Source organism: Verruconis gallopava (genome assembly GCF_000836295.1).
Source record: "Verruconis gallopava strain CBS 43764 unplaced genomic scaffold supercont1.29, whole genome shotgun sequence".
NCBI lineage: Eukaryota > Fungi > Ascomycota > Dothideomycetes > Venturiales > Sympoventuriaceae > Verruconis > Verruconis gallopava.
The window spans coordinates 297,981-321,851 of NW_015622165.1; the positions used below are offsets into that span (position 1 = coordinate 297,981).

The 23,871-nt window shown below is 51.0% G+C and overlaps 8 protein-coding genes across 9 annotated transcripts; 5 read left to right on the forward strand and 3 right to left on the reverse strand.

Annotated features, from left to right (window-relative positions):
* Positions 1–258: 258 nt before the first annotated feature.
* Positions 259–3,002, reverse strand: PV09_07452 (uncharacterized protein). The gene is made up of 2 exons (XM_016361216.1): positions 2,198–3,002; positions 259–2,124 (listed from the first exon to the last, which is right to left on the reverse strand). The coding sequence occupies exons 1-2, from the start codon at positions 2,688–2,690 to the stop codon at positions 317–319; spliced, it is 2,301 nt and encodes a 766-aa protein (XP_016211036.1). The 5' UTR covers positions 2,691–3,002; the 3' UTR covers positions 259–316.
* A 1,266-nt stretch (positions 3,003–4,268) lies between these two features.
* On the forward strand, positions 4,269–6,489 carry PV09_07453 (uncharacterized protein). The gene is made up of 5 exons (XM_016361217.1): positions 4,269–4,678; positions 4,745–4,747; positions 4,821–4,830; positions 4,912–4,994; positions 5,108–6,489. The coding sequence occupies exons 1-5, from the start codon at positions 4,574–4,576 to the stop codon at positions 6,179–6,181; spliced, it is 1,275 nt and encodes a 424-aa protein (XP_016211037.1). The 5' UTR covers positions 4,269–4,573; the 3' UTR covers positions 6,182–6,489.
* Positions 6,295–8,602, reverse strand: PV09_07454. Of its 2 annotated transcripts, XM_016361219.1 has the most exons (3): positions 8,274–8,602; positions 7,852–8,223; positions 6,295–7,780 (listed from the first exon to the last, which is right to left on the reverse strand). In XM_016361219.1, exons 2-3 carry the CDS (start codon positions 8,071–8,073, stop codon positions 7,298–7,300), a joined length of 705 nt encoding a protein of 234 aa, XP_016211039.1. In that variant the 5' UTR covers positions 8,074–8,223; positions 8,274–8,602; the 3' UTR covers positions 6,295–7,297. The 2 variants fall into 2 exon arrangements, with proteins under 2 accessions (XP_016211039.1, XP_016211038.1); XM_016361218.1 differs by having other exon boundaries at positions 7,852–8,602.
* A 3,212-nt stretch (positions 8,603–11,814) lies between these two features.
* PV09_07455 (uncharacterized protein) lies at positions 11,815–14,805 on the forward strand. The gene is made up of 3 exons (XM_016361220.1): positions 11,815–12,146; positions 12,375–13,386; positions 13,439–14,805. The coding sequence occupies exons 2-3, from the start codon at positions 12,669–12,671 to the stop codon at positions 14,584–14,586; spliced, it is 1,866 nt and encodes a 621-aa protein (XP_016211040.1). The 5' UTR covers positions 11,815–12,146; positions 12,375–12,668; the 3' UTR covers positions 14,587–14,805.
* A 310-nt stretch (positions 14,806–15,115) lies between these two features.
* On the forward strand, positions 15,116–16,419 carry PV09_07456 (ketol-acid reductoisomerase). The gene is made up of 3 exons (XM_016361221.1): positions 15,116–15,318; positions 15,372–16,051; positions 16,113–16,419. The coding sequence occupies exons 1-3, from the start codon at positions 15,208–15,210 to the stop codon at positions 16,351–16,353; spliced, it is 1,032 nt and encodes a 343-aa protein (XP_016211041.1). The 5' UTR covers positions 15,116–15,207; the 3' UTR covers positions 16,354–16,419.
* A 337-nt stretch (positions 16,420–16,756) lies between these two features.
* Positions 16,757–18,443, forward strand: PV09_07457 (60S ribosomal protein L16). Its single transcript, XM_016361222.1, has 7 exons — positions 16,757–16,856; positions 16,994–17,062; positions 17,124–17,172; positions 17,233–17,250; positions 17,363–17,416; positions 17,473–17,731; positions 17,785–18,443. Exons 1-7 carry the CDS (start codon positions 16,836–16,838, stop codon positions 17,921–17,923), a joined length of 609 nt encoding a protein of 202 aa, XP_016211042.1. The 5' UTR covers positions 16,757–16,835; the 3' UTR covers positions 17,924–18,443.
* Positions 18,444–18,479: 36 nt separating this feature from the next.
* On the forward strand, positions 18,480–20,086 carry PV09_07458 (uncharacterized protein). The gene has a single exon (XM_016361223.1). It carries the CDS (start codon positions 18,607–18,609, stop codon positions 19,885–19,887), a length of 1,281 nt encoding a protein of 426 aa, XP_016211043.1. The 5' UTR covers positions 18,480–18,606; the 3' UTR covers positions 19,888–20,086.
* Positions 20,087–20,573: 487 nt separating this feature from the next.
* PV09_07459 (uncharacterized protein) lies at positions 20,574–23,696 on the reverse strand. The gene is made up of 2 exons (XM_016361224.1): positions 21,676–23,696; positions 20,574–21,621 (listed from the first exon to the last, which is right to left on the reverse strand). The coding sequence occupies exons 1-2, from the start codon at positions 23,582–23,584 to the stop codon at positions 20,759–20,761; spliced, it is 2,772 nt and encodes a 923-aa protein (XP_016211044.1). The 5' UTR covers positions 23,585–23,696; the 3' UTR covers positions 20,574–20,758.
* Between the last annotated feature and the right edge of the window lie 175 nt (positions 23,697–23,871).

Here is a 23,871-nt window from a genome sequence, read left to right on the forward strand (position 1 = left end):
TAAGCTGTTTGTGTACACAGAATTCGTGATTGCGCTACGGTCACAAAAGTCTATTGCCTAAAGTGATTGTTGACCAACGGTGTGGTCTCGGACTTTAGGTTGTTGCTTAGATGAACGGCATCGAAACAGTAACCCGACAAACCGTCGGACTTCGCCAAACCGGTGTGGGTCTAGTACGTGAACGAAATCATGACGAGTAGAACCAAGACGGGGCATGTATGGACGTTTGTGGAAAGTATGAACGCTTGGGAAAGTCGTCTCGAGAAGAGCGTAGATTCTGTGTGTAGATTCGAAGTCATTGTACATGGAGAAAGCCTTAATCCTTTGCTTTTGCCCGCTTTTTTGCCCCGCTCATGCTCTTCCTGGGCCTACCAGCCTTCTTCTTATCCAAGGGTCCTCCAAGCAACCAACAGCTCAAACTGGGTCGTTGACTGATGAATTTACCTTCAGGGCTGAACACCTCGATCTCAGGCATCGTCTTGGCAAGCTCCTCAGGAGAAAACTCGAGGGGGTGTTTGTCTTTACCTTTCTTCATGCCCTTGGGTTTGGCTCCGGCACTAGCATTTGATAAGGCGGCTTGATCCTTCACAGAGTTTGATTCTGAAAGCGTTTCCGTGGATGGAGGTGTTGGTGCCGCATCCATAGGTGACCACATGGCATTTGGTTCCTGATCTTCTCCCTCATTCTCCTTCTTGTCAAACGCTCGATCGTCATGCCATGACTCAAAGTCGTCGACTCTTTTCGGCTTTCTAACCTGCGCCACAACCTCAACCCACCCCACTCCCTCAATCAGAATGTCCGTTGCCCACACCACAAATGGCAGCCTTGACGCCAGCAATCCAACGTCTCCCTTTCTTGTCAACGGACCAGCGTACTTCTTTGTCACATTGCTGCTCAGCTGAAATGTACCTGCTGTCTTTACACTCTCCCGCTGCTCCTCGCGAATGATGGATGGGATATTCAGCTCCCTTCTCCCTTCTTGCAAGTCAACAGCCTTTGCAGTTGAAGTTAGGTGTGCGCTCATCGGCACGAATGCGTGTGCCATGAAGACGAGATCCGGCGTCTTGGGCGTGATGCGAATGAGACCGCCACCGAGCACGAGAGAAGAGCCAGGTTTGAGCACAATTCGCTCGGGAACCACGCGTCGCTTCATGACGATGGACAAATGATACTCGGGCTTGACGTAAGGTTCTAGGGACAGGCGTTCCATGCCGGGGAGATCGATCAGCTCACCTTTGCCGGCACCAAAGGGAATACGAATCGGAGATGCAGTGGTGCCAGGGAGATCGGATATAATGGGCATGACGGGATAGTTGACGGGCTGTTGAGGCGGCGGGAGGAGAGAAGTAGTGTCGTAGAAGTCCTGATCTCGCTCGTCCACAGCTGTTGCCGTCTTGTCCGCAAACGAGACTTCCATATCCACAGGTTTGAAGTTCGTGACTCCGATGTGCTCGTGCTCATCCATAAGCTGCACCTTTGCCCTCTCTGCAGCCGAGAGCGCGGCCTGCACGTCTTCTTTCTTTGCTTTCTCCCTCACACTCTGAAAATCAGGCATCCCTTCATTCGTTCCTTTTGGATAGATCACCTCGAATATGCTGCTCTTGCCCACGTTGGCCTTCCCCACAAGCCAATTTCCGCCACCTCGCTCCCAGATATCCGTCTTCACCTGCCGTGTCCACCATCCCCGTTTTGCGCTGACAAGGTGCACGTTGCCCAAGCGCACATTGGCACCTGTCCTGCCAAGGGTAGAGCGCAGTATCTCCCGCAACTGTGGTAGTAGTCCGTCGACCTGCTCCTTTTTAGGTGCCAGTAGATCTGCGCGCGTGATCAAGAAGCTCATCTGCCCCGACTTTCCACCCGACCAGTGTTGCGTCTTGGACCTGCGATTGCGGCCCCTTAGCCACCCGAGGTCTAGGCGGCGGTGCAGACCAGGGATAAAAGACATGGGGAAGTCGGCAGCATCGATGACGTGGTAAATATGGTTGTGTTTGAAGGGTGATTCGGCGATAGTGGCTTCAATGGCGTCGAGGGAAGGATGTGCGATGGGAACACCGGCATGATGGTGAATGAGGTGGTGGCAACGATCGCAGACGGGGATGGAAGGACATTCTGCTGGAGCTTTGTCTGAGTCGATATTGTCAGTCTGGACGTCCCTTTGCATTGCATGCAGCATGGGCATGGAGACTGTCAAACTTACCTGACAAAAGGGTTGCGTCTAGGCCGAGTTGTTCTCTCAATTCCTCCGGCACATTCGCCAACGCGTTGCGCACCACGTCGTCTTCCTCGCCTTTCCCGCGAGAATCTCGTGCTTGGGACATGCCAAGGTATTTCCTCACCGCAGCTCTTTGCGTAGAATAGTATCCTGCTTCTTTGGGATGTACATACTGGGCGAGCGCGCCGCAACCGGGACAGGCATGTGGCAGTTGACGCTGATACTCAAGCTTGGAAGCAGCCTCTTCTGTCGGGCTATTCGAGAGGTCAGAAGGTGACTCGTAGATACTGCCGCGTCGATGCGCTTCCATGTCCAGACGTCGCGCTACGGTATTCGAGATCCATCTTGACGCTTTCACGCGACGGCATCGTGGAACTGCACTGGTCGTCGTCCGTACGCAGAAGGAAGAGAAGAGGGGGATCAAGTCATAGAAATCTCTATACAGGGCTCTGATTGCGCCCCTGGTAGCGACACTCATTTTTTCCGAACTGGTGGCTGTGGTTGTGCTGACGGTGGTGGATGCTCTCAACCAAGAAAAAAAGTTCCGTACACGCGGACGACGACAAACTCCCCTGCACGTGGCGACGCCGCCTCAAGCCGGATCACGCAGAACGCACCGCATCGAAGCGAGGGCCAACATTGCAACTACGAAGAAAAGCAAGATAATGCAGTTTCTGCAAATCTATGTGCAGGCACACCGGAATGGTCGATCTGCACACAGTTTCTTTGGTTTCGTGACCGAACCATGGCTGCAGCGGCAGCAGACAACAGTGTACCTGCAGAGCAGCTGGACGAGTAAGGCCAAAGACGGTTAGCGAACCGCAGACGGCCCGACGTGCTAGGAGGTAAACTGATGTTTTGATATTGTCGCAGGCACCTTTACGGCGCGACCCTATGCGGCGCGTCCGCAGGATATTTCGCCTCTATCTCCTTTGTTCTGTTCATGATCACTCTTTGTGCGCGCCAGACCCACTTTCCCGTACGATTGCTGTCAGTCGTGATGCGGAACGGTGGGCTTCTGCGTGGAAGCAGACGAGTGCCCGGAAGTGGTAGCTTTAAAGCTTGACTGGGCAGGTCAACATCCTAGTGTAACTAGGCTTTCGATGTCGGGCCAACGTTGGTGACTTGCATGTATGATATATCTGTCCTAGGTTACGAATTGTGCAGAAGAGTGAGCATCCTTGCACGGGAGTCAGAATCGTGCGAGAATCAAGGCCAATTCGTGGTGCAAAGAGTCGGAATCTTCAGCAGGTCATGCTAGCAAGCAGAAGATGGGCCCTTCTCATGACAAATCAGGGGAAGCCTGACATGAAGCGCTATAGCTTCTATGTGCTCGTACACGACGTGTCGTAACATGCGGAGACATTACTGTGTCTCTCGACGCACAGGATATGTGACTGGGACAAGCAATAGAAGGGGAGAAGCTGGGGTACTTCGCTGGTGTTAGCGGCACGCGGAGAGGCTCGTGGAGGAAAGAAAATCTGCCAAATAAAAATTAATAATAAAGGAAAAAAAAAGGAATGAAAATCAGAAAAGACGCACAGCAGAGAAGGCACAAATCTGCACTGCACATGCACAAGCGCACGCACATGCACCAGCTTTCGGCGCACGGCGCCAACTCGCCAGTCGCGTTTCTTTTCCCCCTTTGTAAGTTTGTTTCCCACGCTCGAATGGATGGCGTCGGCTGACCAGGCCAGCCGTGCGAATGGAACAAGCTTCAAAGCACGCTCTTCGTCATGAGGCTCAATGATGCGTGTCTTGCGAGATCGTCTTCGCTGTGGGACGGATTCCATCGCCAGGCGTTCGCTGATCCCGCCCGACAGCATTCCGCAGAGTCCAGTGTCCCATGGGACAGCGTTGCTGGGGCAGTGCACCATCCGATGGACGAGCGCTTGAACGGCGCGATGATCGGCGGGTGGGAATTGTGGGATTGCCAGGCCGGCGCTAGAACACATGGAGCTGTGCTGGGTTTGCGGAGTCAAGAGGTTGGCCGGCTTGCGAGACTGGCCGGGCTTGATCGGGCTGGTCCAGCTTCGGGGCGACGCCAATGAGAAGAATCAGAAGAATAAGAATGGCAAGACAGTGCTAGCTGGTAACTTGGGTTAGGCGTTGGTGACTCGGACTTGGATTCTGACAGCACCGACGTTGGCTGCTCTCGCCCGAGTTGTTTTCTCCCCAGAAAAAAAAGCATCGTACCACCACGTCACTATTAAACACAATCCGAAAACACCTTCCCACGTTCCCCTTGTCTCTTCCGTTGCCTTCTCCCATCTGCCCCTTTCTGCTAGTCCAATTGTATTCCTGCCTTGCGTTTTTGCATCGGTGTCTTCTAGCACACATACATATACGTCTCTCGCAAAGATGATCTCAAGACAGCTTGCGCTGAGGGCGACCCGTTCGGCGAGCTTGCGCTTCACCGCCGCGAGGTCTGCTTCGACCTGGGCCAACGTGCCGCAAGGTCCTCCAGTACGTTAGATGATCGCCGACAACCAATTGAAGCCGACCAGCCCAACTGACCACTCTACTTCGCAGGATGTAAGATCAAGTCCTGGCGACTGACTCACAAGATGTGATCCCGTAGCTGACCTGGTCCTTCGCACGACCGCAGGCCATCCTCGGTATGACACACCGTCTTGGGCCATGAAGAAGCTTCCTCCGGCCGTACAGAAGGAGCAGCATACTGATCGTGCTTCGTACAGGTATCACCGAAGCATACAAGGCAGACAGTCATCCGCAGAAGATCAATCTCGGCGTCGGCGCATACCGCGATGACCAAGGCAAGGTGAGTCAATGCATTGTCCGATGCCTTGCCCATCTCCACCTCCACCACGCTACCCTTCATCGTTGTGCAAGCATGCGTCGGCATTCTGTGCTAAGCAGTCTCCGCATCTCTAGCCGTACGTGCTACCGTCCGTCAAGGAGGCCGAGCTCAAGGTCGTCAACTCCAACCTCGACAAGGAATACGCTGGCATCACAGGCGTGCCGTCGTTCACCAAGGCCGCGGCCATCCTCGCATATGGCGCGTCGTCTCCCGCCATCGCCGAAGACCGCATTGCCATCACGCAGTCCATCTCCGGAACCGGTGCCCTCCGTATCGGTGGTGCCTTCCTTGAGCGCTTCTATCCGGGGGCGAAGACGATATACATTCCTACCCCGTCATGGGCCAACCACGCAGCCGTGTTCAAGGACTCGGGCCTGAAGGTTGAAAAATACAGGTACTACAGCCCGGACACCATCGGCCTGGACTACGAAGGCATGATTGCAGACATCAAGGCCATGCCAAAGGGCAGCATTGTGCTCCTGCACGCCTGCGCGCACAACCCCACCGGCGTCGACCCCACTGAGGAGCAGTGGAAGGGCATCTCGGCTGCCGTCAAGCAAGGAGGTCACTTCCCTTTCTTCGACATGGCATACCAGGGCTTCGCCTCTGGCGACACGGATCGCGACGCCTTTGCCCTCCGACACTTCATCGCCGAGGGCCACATGCCTGTGCTGGCCCAGTCATTCGCCAAGAACATGGGCCTGTACGGCGAACGGGTGGGCGCTTTCTCCGTCGTCACAGCATCCGCGGAAGAGAAGAAGCGGGTCGACTCACAAATCAAGATCCTCGTGCGGCCCATGTACTCGAACCCACCTATTCATGGCGCGCGCATCGCATCCACCGTGCTGAACGATGAGAAGCTGAACAAGCAGTGGCTCGGTGAGGTCAAGGGCATGGCCGACCGCATCATCAAGATGCGCGCACTGCTCAAGGAAAACCTCGAGGCTCTCGGCAGCAAGCACGACTGGTCCCACATCACGAGCCAGATTGGCATGTTCGCGTACACGGGATTGAAGCCGGACCAGATGGAACGACTGGCCAAGGAGTGCAGCGTCTACGCCACTAAGGACGGTCGCATTAGTGTTGCCGGTATCACCAGTGGTAACGTGAAGAGGCTCGCCGAAAGCATCTACAAGATCACTGGTTAAAAGTCAAAGGGGTGGACATGGCGGCGGGAAGAAAAAAAAAAAGAACATATATTGGGTGGAAAAGTTGGAAGAAAGAACGGTCCGAGTTAGAGAGATCCGAGCAAGTAATTGGATTTGGCTTGGGTGTATTTGACTAGATCTGGGCGGCTCTGCGCTGGGAGGCGTATTTCTGGCTTTGGCTGGGTCCGGACGCCGATTGCTTCTTCCTGCATCTTTCTCCTTTCCTTCGCTTCTCTCTGTAACTCTTGACATCAATAGCATGAGGTTCTAGCCTGGCAAAGAAAGTACAAGTGAACATGTGCGTGATATGTGTGAGTTTGTGACCTTTTTTTTTAACGGAGGAATGAGCCCAGCAGCACTACGTGATCTACTCAATCGTCCAGCACGGACGGGAAGAAGTCATCACTCGTCGAGAGTGGTCCTGCTCGCATTCTTGACCACTCAGCCCGAGATTACTGAAAGCGCAACCCGTTTATGTAACGCAGGATATGTTTGTTCATGTGCGGCTCGCCTCCGCAGCCCATCCTCAAACTTCCTAGCAGTCACGCATTCGCGCGTCCACTTCACTTTCCAGCGCTGGGTCTGCTTCTCTCAATCCTTTTATAAGCCGTCCAAATACTCCTCTACGTCGTTCTCACACAGAGTCAGGCGCACACATCCCAGCTCCGCGTAACGCGCCCTCGACCTTCTCTGATCTTTCCCTACAGTCCAAAACCGCCAAAGCAGTCGTGGGTCGACGTCAATAGCGTCATGAACTATGGACGCAACCGTCCACTTCTTGTGGAGTTCAAGCCCGGGTAAGCGATGAAGCTTTCAACCATTTCCGGGACTGGAGCGCATTGTGCATCCTGGACAAGAACAAGGCGAAAGTCCCGTGAGATTCTGGCTGTCTCGGGTGAACTCGAGCGAAATTGAGAGGTCGGGTTCTTGTGCATTCTGGACGACAGCTCAATGGGGGCAAACTTGGAAGGACATCGTCCAGTGTAAAAGTCCTGTAACACATCAGGCATAACTCACCACCTCGAATCGTGCAAAAAGTCATGAGAGGGCATGACCCTGCAATTTGATGTTTATTTTTCATTGTTCCGATAGAGGCATGTCGGGAAACGCTTAGATTCACGTCTTCGCATCATAGGAGGAAGTCGAGCGACCTTCTGCAAGTAATCTTGCCTGTATCCTGTCCCAACCGATGAGCACTACTTCCGCCATGGAACTACGTCCAAGCTTTGAAATGGCCTCTTGAACGGGCACAAGTTCGCTGGCGTACAATGCTTCCTCAGAGTCCACGCCTGTGTTCTCGTACTTCACGGGCTCGTAACCAGGCGGTTCTGCGTCGATCCTTTCGCGAAGCAGGAGCTCTTGCGGATACGCAGGAGGCTCTTGGTACTCGCGTGATGCTGGTGGCGGGCCCATGCTAGCTTCCAGTGCCGGCGGCAAGGTTTCTGCGATGTACCAATGCAGAAGATACTGCGTTCTCCGCGACTGTGGCAGAAGCGACGTCCAGACTGGCTCTATCACGTTGTAGACCGGGTCCGTTGCCGCAGCCTGGGGCTGCCGGTGCTGAATTGGGAGCGGAAGAAGCCGATTTCGATAGCCTGACTGTCGCAAGAGATCAGCATGAGGCACGGGAGAAAAAAAATTCTGTGTCCAATTTCAGCTCCGCAGCTCACCTCTTCGAACCCTTCGCGCTCTGCCGCCCGCGTCGAAGACTCGCCGGCATCACGCCTGCCCTTGGGCAAGAACCAATACTTGTCGCGCGTGTGGTAGCATAAAACGACCCTCGCCGTCTTCACGTGGAATATGGCCACGCCCGACGCCGTGACGAAGTTCCTGGCCGGAAACTCGGCAAATACAGGATGCGCCGCCAACGTACCTGCGATCGTTGTCGACATGGTCGCCGGTCAGATGGCTGTTTGCGGTTGGTCCTTGGCCGAGCTTTGGCTGAAGCAAAACCCAGCAAAACGCTGTGTGCTACAACGCGGACAGAAAGCGATGGCGGGTGTCTGAAGGATTAGGCTCTGAGGAAAATACCCCTCTTGCGTCTGCTTTATCTCTCTTAGATTGGTGAGCAGCTGGCTAGATTAAAACGCACCGGGTAGAGGCTCCACGCTGGATGCGAGAGCGTTCTTTTTTTGGGCAGCAAAGCAGTCGCGAAGATGATAACAGCTAGCTTCAGCAATGCACACAACACGCTGGCTCAGAAACGAGCATTGATACACGTCAAATGCGTCGATGACGTAAGGCTTTAGGACCTGAAGCTACGTTTTGCTTTGAATTTTGTCACCTGTCAAATCGTGTACGAGACGAGGTCTTCCTGTGAGGACAAAGACAGGGAGGGACACGTGATGATCCTGGAGAGATCGCTCGCGAAGGTTAGACCGCAGTGAATATAAAGTTTTGTCGTTGCTGGTTCCATTGCTTTGCACATTTTTCGTGCTAAGATTCTCTCCAAAGTGCGGGCCTCAAAGCTCTACGCTCGCAATTTCGCAGCCGACGTCCTTCCCTTGGCATGAATACTTTTTCTCATGCGATCTACACTCAGACAATTGTCTGTCATATGGCTTGATTCCGTAGAACTCGAAGCACTTTATAAGCCTGAATAAGTCGACTGAGGATCGTTTTCACGCAGTCTGGCCACTCGACGTGGACAGGAGTCTTTGTAGATGCCGCAGCTCTTGCCCTGAGAGCTATTTTATCCGAAGAGCTGTAATTCTTTTTTTACGACGCTTGCTTATGAACAGACAAGCAATCCATAACTTCCATCGAAAGACAAGCTGAATATTTGAAGTTGCCATCTCAAATTCGACGTCACTGCAGCCTGCATTACTGTTTCCCCAGTAGCGAGCTATCTACATTGTATTTAGAGCAAGGTTCAAAACAAGATAGCCATACGTTCTGGGGAATAACATTTTGTACGACCTAGTATGCTTGTTGAGTCCTTCTCCGCCTAATGGACTTTACTGGACCATAATTCGGCACAGATAGACAGTTCACTGCCCGACCGACATGACAGACAGCTTCTTCTACGAGTCCTTTGAAGCTTGCCATTGAGGTATTAGCGAAGTTACCGAAACATACTGAATCGAGTGATACCTCACTAAAGAGTAGCAAATATCAAGTTCTACTTTTGGGGGGTGGGAGGGGAGAAACTCTCCTCAACAATCCTATACATGACGCCTAAATGTTGAGCACTTCATAAAGTTATTAGAAAAAAAAATGTCAGCCACTAATTTCAGACATAAACATACACACGTACATATATGTATTTGTAGATTCGAAGAAAATAAAGGTCTTAACGACGAGAATTTATAATCTTCCATTTGACAGATGAGTGCTCGCAAGCACTGTCAAGAAGGGGCAAGTGCTCGACGTTAGCCCCCTGCAAGTTTAAATATGTTCTATCTTTCTGGAACTACAGGTGCCACCGCCGTCTGCGCCAGGAATGAAGGTATATTCGGATATCGAACATTTTGGGTCACGACCATTGAGAAACTTTACACCGACGAATGGATAATATACGAGCAAGTTCTAAAAACCAGCAAGCAAGTATTGTTGGACATTACTTGTATCGAATGGGTACTATCATGTGAAGCTGAACATTCAAAGTCCAAATCTCTCTAGCGAAAGTCGTAGCGATTTTCTCCCGCGAGATTTATACTACCGATCTCAAAGTCCATAAACAGTCAACAGACATCTTCGGCAAGGTGTGTTTAAGTTGGGCAAAGCCATTGTTATTTCGAGTGGTCGTTGCCGTCATGACATCGGCATTTACGCGCGCAGCATACCCAAGAGAATACACGTTTCAAGAATGTGGTACAGGAAACTTCTGAGTATGGGTACCTTGAACTAGGATGTACAATGGTCGGGATGGACGGTGACTGTGATGGAATTTGTCCCAAGAGGCAATCCCTGCTCCTATTCTACTTGACTGGGCTTGTTCACCAGCTCCATAGTAGCGCTGAGAAATGTTCAGACTTTCCATGCTCTTCTATGTCATGCAAATTGGACGCGTATAGCATGTTTCATTTAGGAGAAGTCGTGCAACTATGGATCCCCATTGCTTGGCGAATGTGGAGTACAAATGAGGACGTGACCAGACGATGCAAAATGCAAGGAAGAAATTCAAAGCGTTGATTCACATGTACCCAAGCGGTCGCCTTTTTCCACAATCGTGCTTGTTTTATCGTTGATGCGCGTTTTAACATGCGGCCATCATGGCCGATGACAGCCAACGGCAACAATGTTTGACAGACTCAAAACGAGAGAAACGCCAATCAGCCACAACCGCATGACACGGACTGGTCGCTTGGCCAAGAATCGTCCTCGTAAACCTTAAGGACAGGTAGGGACGGGATGAGGCGAGCTATTGAAGGATGAGCACATAATAGCAGCAGTAATTAGGCTAGGGACGGAGATGAGAGACGGAATATTTTGCGACATCTAGTCCGTGACGTCAATATGAGCAGAGCAAGTGTGACTTCAAATCATGCTAATCGTGAGGGCGGATTTTCCGAGGCGTGATGAATCTGTGAAAGAGTGGCAGAGGGCATGAGCATATTTGAAACAATGAACGTGGATCCCAAAAATGCTTAAAGAGTCTTGGCTGAGCATACCTGACGTAACAGGCGTGGCCTCCCATGCCTGTTCGACGATTAGCGCTTGACATCAGGCTGGTTAGGATCGAATAGGCCATAATTGCTGCAGCGTGTTCAACTGCGTTGGACCAGAAGAGCAAGCAAGCAACTGCAGAACGAGTGGTCGACAAGCAGAATACCGTACGCGATCTGCTTCCTTAAGACATGCGCACTTGATTAGGGAGGAAAGCATGCTAATATACATTTGGCGCTTGCCGCGAGATTGTCCAGCCCATAGAAAGGGAACGGAAGGGTCCCTGTCGCCTACGAAGCCTAGGAATGAACACTGTGTGCTTGCTGGATGCACATGTGACGGCGGGAAAAAGGGGAGATTTTGACCGTCGATGACTCTTGTCGGCAGGATCATCTGTTTGTCGAACCGCTGCTGTGTGTGTCTCGACCGTGAAGAAAGAGTACGTGCACACGAAGCGCTACGCTTGCGCAAGCATAGTGGCTGGATTCACGAATGACTGCGCAACATGAATAACGATGGGGACTGATGTCCATTCCCAAAAGACGTCTTCTATTCTCCATTCGACAGCGTCTACGGCGTTGCTGTCGCAATCAGAAAGTCCTTTTCGCGGGAACAAAACTGAGGTCTCAGGTTGAGCCGTGGCAAGAAATGACGACGTGTGCTTGGCAGGCACACGACGACGAAAGGACAGAAGAGCGCAAATTAGCTTCTGGAATGGCAGAAGATCAAGACTGAACCTAGACAAAGATGGGGAAGACCTTGTTTCAGTGGCTACAGCGGCACCAATGGCGGACACAGATCGAGTGGGCAAATTGAACCCGCAGCGGAGCCCACGCGAATCAGTCGATCCACTTTTCCAAGCGATTGCTTCATCTTGATGGGGGATGAACACGCAACGGCAGCGAGGCGCAAGGGGCGTCGTCCAGCCAATTCGCTTGATCCCGTCCTGTAGGGAACAAACAACGCTTCCGTAGCACAGTTTGGGCATAATGATGGGTGGGTACGTGCATGATGCTGTTCCGACGCTCGAATAGCCTCGCGTTCGCGTTAACGTATGCTCTCCAGGCCATCCTGTCCGGCTTGGTTATCTTGTGTGCTCCGTCCTTACCAAGATAACATATATCTGTCGCTATATTATCAGGCTTCTTGCGGGCCTTTTTTGATGCCTCTTTTCTTGTGATGACCGTCATTTTCTTCTCGTTAGTTTGACCTGCTCGCCATCCTTCTGGTGATCTTTGTTCTTCGCACGTTCTGTTGCGCAAGTCGCAATTAGCCATTAAAGTGCTTCCTTGCCTTGAGCAGGAATCACAACTTTCATTTTTCGACTCTGATCTTGCAGGCAAGACACAGTCTCATTGTATGTGCTTCTTCATCCCGATCTTCAGTCATATCACATATTCGTCTACCAATTTGTGTAAACTTTGGTCCTTGCCTCGAAATTATGTCTCTCTCATTAGGCCGAAACTGCTAGCGCTCCAGATTTCATATAGCACGGCTAGATCTATTCTGCAGCGAGAATCAAATCCCATTCTTGCTAGAGATGGTTGGCATCTGTACGGCGCGGAGGCTAATCAAATAGTCACAGCTCTACCTCTACATTCTCGGCTGTCAAGTCCTCCTATATCTGTCGCTTGCTCTCCACTCTTGTTTGTCGATGATCTTAGGTTACTGCTCAACGTGAACAGCAGTGAAATATTCTCGCACGGATTTAAATCAAGACCAATCCCGAAATCGTCTTCATGTCAAGGCTGAATTGAGCAATCGGTACTGCAACCCAAGTCTTACAACAGTTCGAACATAGCGGGACGAGAACACAGCGACAAGCCATATCTGGATTCGAAACTTCCTCCTTTGAGAACCTTCGTGACCCTTTCCGGAAATGGCGTCGATGCAACTGGTGTTCTTCGTTGCCTTCGCAGCAACGTCACGGGCGCAATCTTCAGCCGCTCCCGCGGCTGCTCAAGGCTCAGCGGCTCCGCAGACCGCAGGCCAAGCCAGTTCTGCTGAAAAGGAGACCAACCCAGAGGCTCTCAACTGGTTTCTGATCAAAGGACTTCTCTGGGCTTGGATCGGCCTCGTTGGCGGCACCATGATCTACTGCTTCTTCCTTCATTGCCTTGCCCTCGCTCGCACCTTAGCCTGTCTGAACAATGAGAAGCAGAAGTATTTCTCCTGGCCTCTGCCTACTCATAGCGCCTTTAGAAAATATCTTGTGGATGCTCCTCTATTCCGCAAGCGCCATCATCGCGAATTTAGGTTGTCATCAGCCATCAACGTGGGCACGCTGCCCAGTCGAGCTCAGACACTCTTCCTTGTCCTTTATGTGGCAACCAGCATCTTCCTGACCTTGTTCGACATCGATTTCGGCGCACCATCTTCCCAAATTTACTCAATGTTGGTCAACAGAACGGGTATGATGGCTATCATGAACATGGTGCCGTTGTTTCTTCTCGCCGGTCGCAACAACCCCCTGATCACGCTGACCGGAATCACATTTGACACGTACAACTTGATCCATCGATGGCTAGGCAGGATTGTCGTCACAGAAGCAGTCCTGCATGGCACATTCTGGATCGTCAACAAGGTACAGACAAAAGGTAAGTTCAGACGTATTGTAGCTCCTGTACATGACGCTTAACCAAACTGCAGGATTTGCGGCTTTTCAAGCAACGCTTGCCAACAGCGAGTTTATACTTTCGGGCTTCATCGGAGCGGTCGCATTTGCAGCCATCCTTGTTCAATCGCCCAGTGCTCTTCGTCATGCTTTCTACGAAACTTTCCTCGTTGGGCATCAGCTCCTTGCTGCTCTGGCAGTAGCCGCCGTGTGGGTTCATCTTAAGGAACCTGACTACTACTATCAACACGCCATTATTAAAGGTGTGGTCGCTATTTGGGCAGCAGAGCGGGGGATCCGGCTCGCTCGCCTACTTTACGGAAACTTAGGCCGCGGAGGTACTACCGCAGAGGTTGAAGCTCTACCGGGTGAAGCTGTCCGCGTTACCGTGAAGATGGCACGTCCCTGGCGGTTCAGGACAGGTGCACATGCTTACCTATACATGCCTGGAATTGGCTGGTGGACGTCGCACCCTTTCTCTATTGCTTGGAGTGAAGAAATGTCTCAGCGTGTCGATCAAAAGCGCCTGACCTTGGACCCAGAGAAAGGCTTTGACATGGAAACCAGCGAGGTCCTTAGAACGGGAGAGCATTCAATGTCGTTCATCATTCGTCGTCGCACCGGATTTACTGACAAGCTCTGGAAGAAGGCCGAGCGGACACCCGAGGGCCGCTTCGTGACCAAGTGTTGGCTCGAAGGACCTTATGGGCATCAAACTCTCCACTCATACGGCACGGTGCTACTGTTCGCCGCTGGCGTGGGCATCACACATCAAGTCCCGCATGTGCGTGACCTCGTGGCCGGATACGCCAACGGAACTGTTGCTGCCCGCAAAGTCACGCTCGTGTGGATCATCCAGTCACCCGAGCACCTGGAGTGGATCCGACCCTGGATGACCGCCATCTTATCGATGCCGAAGCGCAGAGAGGTGTTGAAGATCATGCTTTTTGTAACAAAGCCTAAGAGCACAAAGGAGATTCAGAGCCCGAGCGCCAGCGTGCAGATGTTCCCTGGCAAGCCCAACATCTCGGCACTCGTTGACCAGGAGGTAGCTTCCGCCATCGGTGCCATTGGAGTGAGTGTGTGTGGTGTCGGAGCATTGGCAGACGACGTGAGAAAGTGCTGCAGATCATGGATGACCAGAGCAAATATCGAATTCTCGGAAGAGGCTTTCTCATGGTGATTCTCGAAGAACGAGCGGATTTGGACGGCAGACGAGAATAAAGCGGCGCACGATATATCAGCACGAGTGAATCAAAGCGGTTTGATTAAGGCAATCATTACGGATACATTTTTCTTTGACGTTAGGGCGACTTCAATGAGCCAAAGACATTCCTTCGTTGTACAAATTTTGAGCTTTTAGATACGATGCAGATCTGCAAATTCAATTCCTATTTTTTTCCCCCAAATCGGTCATCGCCGCTCCCATCCTCTACCTTTGTATGTCCTTCGTCCATCTCTACAGATGCACGGCAGGTTAAAATTGTTAAACACCTCTTTCCCGTCTCGCTTAAGCATTGGCTTCTTCTTTTATTCGTATCATGTGACTTTTACGAACAACTCGGATGTTCAAACTCCGGGGTGCGTATCTCAAAGTGTCGCCTACGACACCCCCGCATAGCTCGCTCCAAGCTAACGCGAGATACCGGACCCTTATGATGCACCATGGTCAGGCGTGGGGATACGGCGCTCGCTCGCATATATGTAGTGTCATCGAATCGAGCTTGATTGGAAATGCGCAAAATTCATCTGACCGTTCTAGTAAACCCATTGAGTGCTGAAATACACTGAGTGGACAAATATCATGTCGGCTCGCTTGTTTTATGACAAAGATTGCTCGCTTGATGCATTGCAGGGCAAGACGATCGTGTTCGTTGGCTATGGAAATCAAGGCAGGGCCCAGGCATTGAACCTCGTATGTTCTCCCGGAAAGACCGGAGATCGTTCTCATACTGACGACGACGCCAGCGCGACACGATTCATGCAGAAGGCATTCTTCCCACCCGCATCATCGTTGCGAACAAGAACGACAACTATTCCAAAGCCGCGGAGGAAGATGGCTTTGGCTTCACCTCAGATTGGCAGAGCGCGGCCTCGGAAGCCGACGTGCTCTTCTTGCTCGTGCCGGATCAAGTGCAACCCAAGCTGTTCAATGAAAACATCGCGCCCACTTTGAAGAAGACGGCGTGCGTGGTGGTCGCGTCGGGTTACAACGTGTTCTACAAGTACCTTAATGTGGCTCCGTCCAATGATGTCGTCATGGTGGCTCCTCGCATGATTGGCACATCCGTTCGATCACGTTACCAAAGCGGAGTGGGCTTCCCCTGCTTCGTGTCCGTTGAGCAAGACGGCACCGGGCGTGCTTGGGACATTGCATTGGCTCTGTGTCGAGGCATTGGGGCGACCAAGGGCGGAGTGATCGAAAGCAGCGCACGTGAGGAGACACTTATGGATCTTTTTGCCGAGCAGGCTGTCTGGCCGAGCGTGATTGCTACGTTTCAAGAGGCGTATAGCGTGCTGAAGCAGCTAGGGTGCAGCGACGAGGCTTTGGTCCATGAGTTGTGGTTGAGCAAGGAACCGGCAGAAGTCTTCGAAAAGTGCGCAGATGACGGATTTATCAGGCAACTGGTACACCATAGTTCTGTGAGGTGAGTGCGTTGGTTTTCCCTCTAGAATTGCATACATTGGAAGATGATCTGATTTTTGCAGTCAATACGGGCAGCTGAAAGGAAGCATGGAGCTGGATACGAGAGCGATGCGGAAAGAATTTGAACGAGTGGCTAAAGAAAGAATCCTGAGCGGGGAGTTCGCAAAGGAGTTTACAGCCTTGGACAAGGAGGGACCTGGGGTGGATAAGAAGTTGGAGGAGCTTTACGAGAAGGCCAGTCAGACAGAGCTTGCCCAAGGAGAAAAGCGAGTCAGAGATAGGCTAGGATTAAAGACGATATAGGTTGAGTGAGATTCTAGAGACGAAGTGATATGGACATCTCCGTAGATATCAGTCAATAAATTAATCAGTACATGGGCAACGACCTTCGTGCGGAGTGCCTTTCCGGCTCAAAACGTCAATGTGTTCGTGATACACGGCATTTTGAGCGCCAGGGGGTTGCAGGAATTCGAAAGAGATTTCGAAGACAGTCCGGAATCATGCAACAAACTTGGTAGTTTGATTGACTGTCACTGAATGCCGTTTTCCAAATTTTCCTAGTTTTTTCTCTGAAGTTAACGGCTTGGCGTGTGGTTGACCAGCATGGTCTTTGTGGCCTTGCCGCCTTGAAAAAGAGGCACCATTCTAGCTTGAATTGGAATAGCGCGACAATATCGCACAGTCCGAATGAATTCCACACACCTCGAAAAGGTCGGAACTGCCAACAAATCCACACACTCCCGCACAACATCTTCGCAGTTCTCTGTCTCGCCACAAAGGACAAGATGTCGTCTTTCGAGCCTGTCGTACGTATCTCCTAATTGAGTCCACGAAAGATCTTTGCGCGGTGCGGCATCCGCTCGTGGCTGCTGCCACCGCCCATAGTCAATTTCGATCTAGGAACATGACGAAGATATTGAACTGACGGTATTACGCTTTTTAGATCGTTATCGATGGGTCCGGACATCTTCTCGGCCGCCTTGCGAGCATTGTCGCCAAGCAGTTGCTCAATGTATGTCGTCGGCGGTTACTAGAACAGAAGAAGAGGGAAAAATATTGACCATTCATCACAGGGCCAAAAGATTGTGGTGGTGCGATGCGAGAAGTTGAATATCAGTGGAGGTTAGTAGCTGAGCCTGAAAAGATTGTGAATATGTATCGAATTGCTAACGACGCGTTCAGAATTCTTCCGTGCGAAGTGTAAGTGGTTCTTCTCATCGACACACATCCTCGCAGCGTACATCCCTTTGTCAATCGATCACCGGAGCATTTGTCGTTGGGAACAGAACATGTGATTAACAAGCGACAATAGTGAAGTACCAGGCGTTTATGCGCAAGCAAACTCGCTTTAACCCAACTCGCGGTGGTAGGTTCCTTTGCAATGCCTCTCACTCTAGCGTCCACCCATCTGATGATTTCTAGGCCCATTCCACTTCCGTGCCCCTTCTAAGATGTTCTGGCGAACCGTTCGTGGCATGATTCCACACAAGACCGCCCGTGGTGCAGCCGCCATGGAACGCCTCAAGACCTTCGAAGGTATTCCACCACCATACGACACCCAGAAGCGCATGGTTGTTCCACAGGCTCTACGCGTCCTTAGACTCAAGCCTGGTCGCAAGTACTGCACTGTTGGCCGATTAGGCCATGAGTTTGGTTGGAAGTACCAGGACGTCGTCGCGAGGTATGTTTTTCTATGTCCGACAATGGTGGCACTGAGTATTAATCCATCTGCAGACTGGAGGAGAGGAGAAAGGCTAAGAGCGCGGCATACTACGAGCGCAAGAAGAAGATGCGTCAACAGATCGGCCAGGCTGCGAAGGCCGCGAAAGTCGACTCAGAAACCAAGAAGACTCTGGAAGGTTATGGCTACTAGATTGTCTGACATACGGCGATGAGGTTGAAACAGCGGTGGTTGATGATGAAACAACACACAAACTTGCATGTATTTGAATGGCGCTTCACCCGGGGGGTTCTAAATGGGTCTACGGGAATCACATCTGTGGATATGCGGTTCTTTGCATTTTGCCGCGGCCCACTTTTTTACCATCATCTTCATACCTGAGAAAAAAAGAGCGGAAGAAGAGGAATGCGGAGGCTATTGAATGGCATTGACTAAGGTTAGAACATACACCATGTTTAATCAATGTCAGATATGGTCAACATTTTGTGAGGTCGCCGTTGATTCGATCGCCCGAGTGTGGGTTTATAGCCTTGGCTGAAGTGCGATCCAATTGTGAAAACGTTGCTCTACCACCTGTGTTCGGGTCTAGAGCCGCTGTCATGTTGAATAAGTAGTACTATTTATTTCGTACGATAAAATTCATTCTAAGCTATACAGAAACGAGCATTATCATGGGACCTCGCATTTTGAGACTGTTGACGGGATTAAGTACAGGTGACGTATTCGGAGATCTACGGGCTGCGGAGAGCATCGTTCTTGGCAAAACCCGCGATCGAACCATTCGTCCTTGAACAAGATACGGAGGTACAACAACAATCCATTCATTTGGCAATCATCTGTGGAATGAAAGCACGAGATCTTTCTTGAATGCGACAATGAGCGCCCCTTCTTTGTGCAACCGCCTTGCTAACAGGCGTCTGCTTTTTCAATCCATCTTTTCGATCCGCTCTCGCAGCTCCCATCTCGCTCGACAGCAAGTACGCCCAGCGCGTGGACGGAATTATGGAACTTCTCGGTATGGAAATCCCAAACATGCGGACTTCTTCGAAGGCACGTCACGCAATCCAATGGATAACATATCCGTCGATCCTGTCTGGGCGGCGCAGCGGGCCAAAGATATACGCCAAATGAGATATCTAGCTTTGGGGCTCGTCTGCACAATCGCGGCAACAGGAATTACAACCATGCTATATCCTGCTCCTGCCGCGAGAGCGACGTCAACAAAGGAGAGTGATGGAGATCAAAACAGGAACAACCCAGGCCTGATCCCCAGAGCTAGTATGGATGCGCCTGGTGGGAAAGAGGCGGATGAGTTTCAAGGGAAACCCATTGTTGTCATTGCGGGAGGTCAGAGGGTGATTGCTAAAGATGAGTCGAACGGCGTGGCTGTTGAGTTGGTGAAGACAGGAACGAGCACTGTGCCCCATTTCCCCAAAACTATTACGTTGCCGACGTCGGATTCGGACGGTGGAGAGGAGGAATACACACTTCTGGGCTTGGGTATACGATCTGTGTCATTTCTCGGAATGCAAGTCTATGTTGTGGGCATGTACGTGCAGACTTCCTCTCTTGCTGCCCTACAAGCTCGCCTGGTCAAGTATATCAATCCTTTGGGCAGCGCTCTCATTGCCAATGAAAAAGACGAATTGAAGAACGCATTGTTGGACAGCGAGAGGAGCCAGCAAATCTGGGATCAACTGCTTGGGGAGAAGGAACTCGGCCTAAAGTCGGCTTTCCGAATCGTACCTGTGAGGAACACGGATTTTGGCCACTTGAGAGATGGCTGGGTCAGGGGCATAACAAGCAGAACTCAAGATGCTCAGAGAAGTGGAGACGCGCGGTTTTCTGACGATTCCTTTCGCATAGCGATGAAAGATTTCAAGGACATCATGCAGGGAAAGGGCAAGGCACCGACAGGCAGCGTAATATTACTTATGAGAGACGCAGATGGGGCGATGAGGTTGTTCTTTCAGAACAAGAATGGGAAAATGGAGGACTTTGGCAGCGTCAAAGACGAGAGGATTGCACGCCTCGTGTGGCTCGGCTATCTTGGTGGCAAGCACGTGAGCTCAGAGCCGGCGAGAAAAGCAATCGTAGATGGAATCATGGAGCTAGTCGAGAGGCCCATTGGCAGCGTCGAGACGAAGGTTGGCTAGGGCATTGGCGTACCTGTGCTGGTGAGAGGGTGTGGTGACGGCTCACTGGTGCTTCGGAAAATCAGCAGGGCTTATCTGTACACTATAGCACATGAATAAATATGGATCAAACTCTCCTGCCAGAACAAACGTACTTTGGAATTTCTTTCAAGGCTAAACGAGAGAGATTCTGCCAACTGGACACATATGTCTGTCTGTCTTCACTTACAAAGCTTCTCCAAGTGCTAAGCTCGATTGTCTTTCTGAGTCAAATTCTACCGCAACAACGAAAAAGTGACACATATTTCCTCTCACTTGGCCCTTGAGTTCGTCTTGGCTACGCGGCTCCAAAGTATCGTTGCGAAACAAAACCATTCAGTCTGCTGACTCTTTCCTTTCGTTCGCAAAATCTCAACTTCCAGAGTGCAGCATGTTCTTCCTTCAACATTTACAGGTCTCTTCAGCGTGTTTATCCTTAATTTTGGACCTGTTTTGCTGCTATTCTTGCATTCCTCATTGTCCTAAAAAAGGTTCTTTGCAGATAGTCCTTTTTCTGTACAGACCCAAGATGGAGATGTTTATGCCAAAGATTTAATCAAAGAGCCGGGAAGGAGACACTCTCTTCACTAAGAATCTTGATACCGGAGCGCTGGTCAGTCGCTGATCCACTGTTATGGTACATTTTATCGCGGAATTCAGAAGTAAAATCGTGAGCCGTGGCATCTTATGTAGATAATACATGATTTGCTCTAGCATAAAATGATATCTATTTACATTCTCCATTCCATGCTAACATTTATATACAAAGGGATATGCCTTGCACTCCGGGCAGAGTAGAGTTTCTTTAACATATTTTTGTAGTGATGCTTGTTTGGTAAACCAGACGCCTCGATTATACCCAGTGCCTCCTCTCAGCATATTGCGCCTCCAACCGCTTCATCACTGTCGGCGCTGGATTGGGGCTCGGTGCCTCAGGCGGTGAGCCAGAGGGATTTTGAAGATTATCTGGTAGACCTGGTGGGGATGGCATGCTCTCGTTTGGTGGCGCATCACCACGCTTCGGTCCATCAAAGTATTTCAAGAATTCGTCTCTGTCAGCGAATGGTCTTGGACCAAGCAGGCGCACCATGTCATCCCTAGAGAGGACTTCCTTGGCAAGCAGTTCCTCCGCTACAAGTCCTACCTCCTTCTTCTTCTCCGTCAACAAGTCCTTGCATTGCTTGTAGGCCTCATCAACGATTCGTCGAACCTCCGCGTCGATGTTTTTTGCGGTTTCCTCTGAAAATGGTTTGTGCAATTGCTGCTGCGTATCGTCTTCAAAGGAGAGGTAACCGATTTTTTTGGACATACCAAAGCGCGTCACCATCGCGCTGGCAAGCTGTGTTACCTTCTTAAAATCATCAGACGCACCTGAAGTCACGGTGTCAAAATGCAACTCTTCACTAACGCGACCGCCTAAAGTCATCGCCATCCGGTCCATAAGTTGGTGTACGTTCATCAAATACGTGTCTCCAGACGGCAGGTACTGAGCATAACCAAGTGCACCTTGACCACGTGGAATGATCGACACCTTAAGAAGAGGATCGGCGTACTTGAAATACCACCCACATATAGCATGGCCTGCTTCGTGATACGCGACAGTTCTCTTCTCTTCCGGCGAAAGGACCAAAGACTTCTTCTCGAGGCCGCCAATGACACGCTCAATTGCTTGCTCAAAGTGCTTCATCTCAACGGATTCAGCTTTATTGCGAGCGGCTATTATGCAAGGTCAGTATGATGATAGTTACTAGAAGTTTGTACAAGACATACCTATGAGAGCAGCCTCATTCACGCAATTGGCAATGTCTGCGCCAGAGAAGCCAGGTGTCAGTGCTGCCAAACGGCCTTTAAGATATTCAATATCCTCCTTAGTTACAATTTTCTTGAGATGCACCGCAAAGATCTGCTGTCGCCCTTCCGTTGTTGGCTTGTCAATAACGATGTGCCTATCGAATCGTCCAGGTCTCATGAGTGCGCTATCCAGTACATCGGGCCTGTTGGTACCGGCTATGACGACGACCTGTTCTGAAGTATTGAAGCCGTCCATCTCCGTCAAAATTTGATTCAACGTCGACTCTCGCTCGTCGTTCCCACCCCCGAAATTCTGTTTTCCTCGCGATCGACCGATGGCATCGATTTCATCAATGAATATGATGCAAGGTGTGTTTTTCCGAGCTGTCGCGAACAAATCTCGAACACGCGATGGACCAACTCCGACGAACATTTCAACAAATTCAGAACCAGACACGGAGAAGAATGGCACACCTGATTCTCCCGCAGTAGCTTTTGCCAGAAGTGTTTTACCCGTTCCTGGAGGTCCAGACAAGATGGCACCGCGGGGAATCTTTGCTCCAAGCTTCTGATACACTCCTGGCTCCTTAAGGAAGGAAACAAATTCCATAATTTCCTGCTTGGCCTCGTCCATGCCCGCTACATCACTGAATTTGACCTTGACATCTGTTTCATGGTTAAACCGTTTAGCCCTGCTTCGTCCCATACCAAAAATACCCGATTGTCCACCCGCGCCCGATGCAGCCCGTCGAGAGAGCCAGAAGATAGCACCAATGAAGAGCAACGTTGGTCCGAATGACAAAATTGTTGCAAGCCAAGGAACATCGTCCTGGTAAGCGACTGGTATCCTCTCCGATGACGGAATGCCCAATTCTCGTTGTGCCTCCTCCATCTTTCGCTCAAATGCCTCCACTGATCCAATGGTGAAATAGTAGAAGAAATTGGCGTGAACGGCAGGAGACTCAGGGTACATCGACGCAACTGCTTCACGGTGCAAAAATACCTTTGCCCGATTGCTATTCAGAACAACCACTTTCTCAACAAGACCTTTGTCAAGAAATGTGGTACGGAACTCCTGCCACGTTATTTCGCGGGAATTCTCCGAGGGAATGATGAGCCGGTAAGTAAGGTAAGCAAGGAAGGTTGAGAGCAAAAAGGTGTTCATGTCAAATTTGATCTCGTATTTGGACCAGTCGTCTTGGTCTTGGCCATCCTTTTTGCCCTCCTTCTTTCCAGGGCGCTGAGCTTGTGGACCCGGATCGTGAGCCCCTGACTTTTGGCGTGGTGTCTGAGACTTGGTCTCACTATAGACGACCTCGTCGGCGGCTTTCCGGGCAAGCTTTGTGGTCATCCTCACGAGCTTAGCGGCGCTGGCCAAATCGAGAGATTTTCCACTCTTCAGACCATTCAATATCTCACGCAGTTCATTGGGAATACCGTCCCGTTTAATCATTGCAAATGCGCGTTCAATATCCTTAGCCTGGCCCTCCGGTAGACTTCTCTTGAGAGTGGACAAGAGCTCATCCAGCGCCTTCTGCTCCTGGGCCGTGAGTCTTTGGTATCCTTCGAGCGGTGACTTTGACTCCTTCTGTCCTTCTGGTTGCCCCGTGGCATTGATCTGGCCATCATCCTTTGCTTCTTCACCGTCTGGTTTCTTTTTAAGCTCTTCAGCTTCCTTGGAAACGCCCTCATCTTTTCGCTCTTTCTTATTATTTTCCTCCGGTTTCTGCTGGGTAGAGTATCCTCGCGATGATTGCTTGGCGAACAATGGACGTGGGAATGCTGCGCTTCGTTGCGGATGGCACAGAATTCGGTGCGCCGAAGTTGGTCGCGCGATGCTCCGGGACAAACGAGCGGCGTTGCCCGCTTGGCGCATGAACGGCCTCATCGTCTTCTCGGGTCCCCGCTCAGCTCCCTGGTGTTTGAACTATAGAGAGTGCTAGGAGATTGTGACAATCATGACAGGAGATGAGAGATAGATGATGACAGATTGGGAGGATGGCGAGGCCAAAATAAAATCGATGATGCTGATGCATCTGAATAGTCTGGAGTCCGTGTGCAGCTCTCGCGCTAGACTACTTTGGGACACTCCGGACATGGAGACGGGCGAAATTGAACGGCCTTGAAAGTCAAGCAGCATACAGCCGTTGAAAGTTTCCAAAAAAAAAAAAAAAA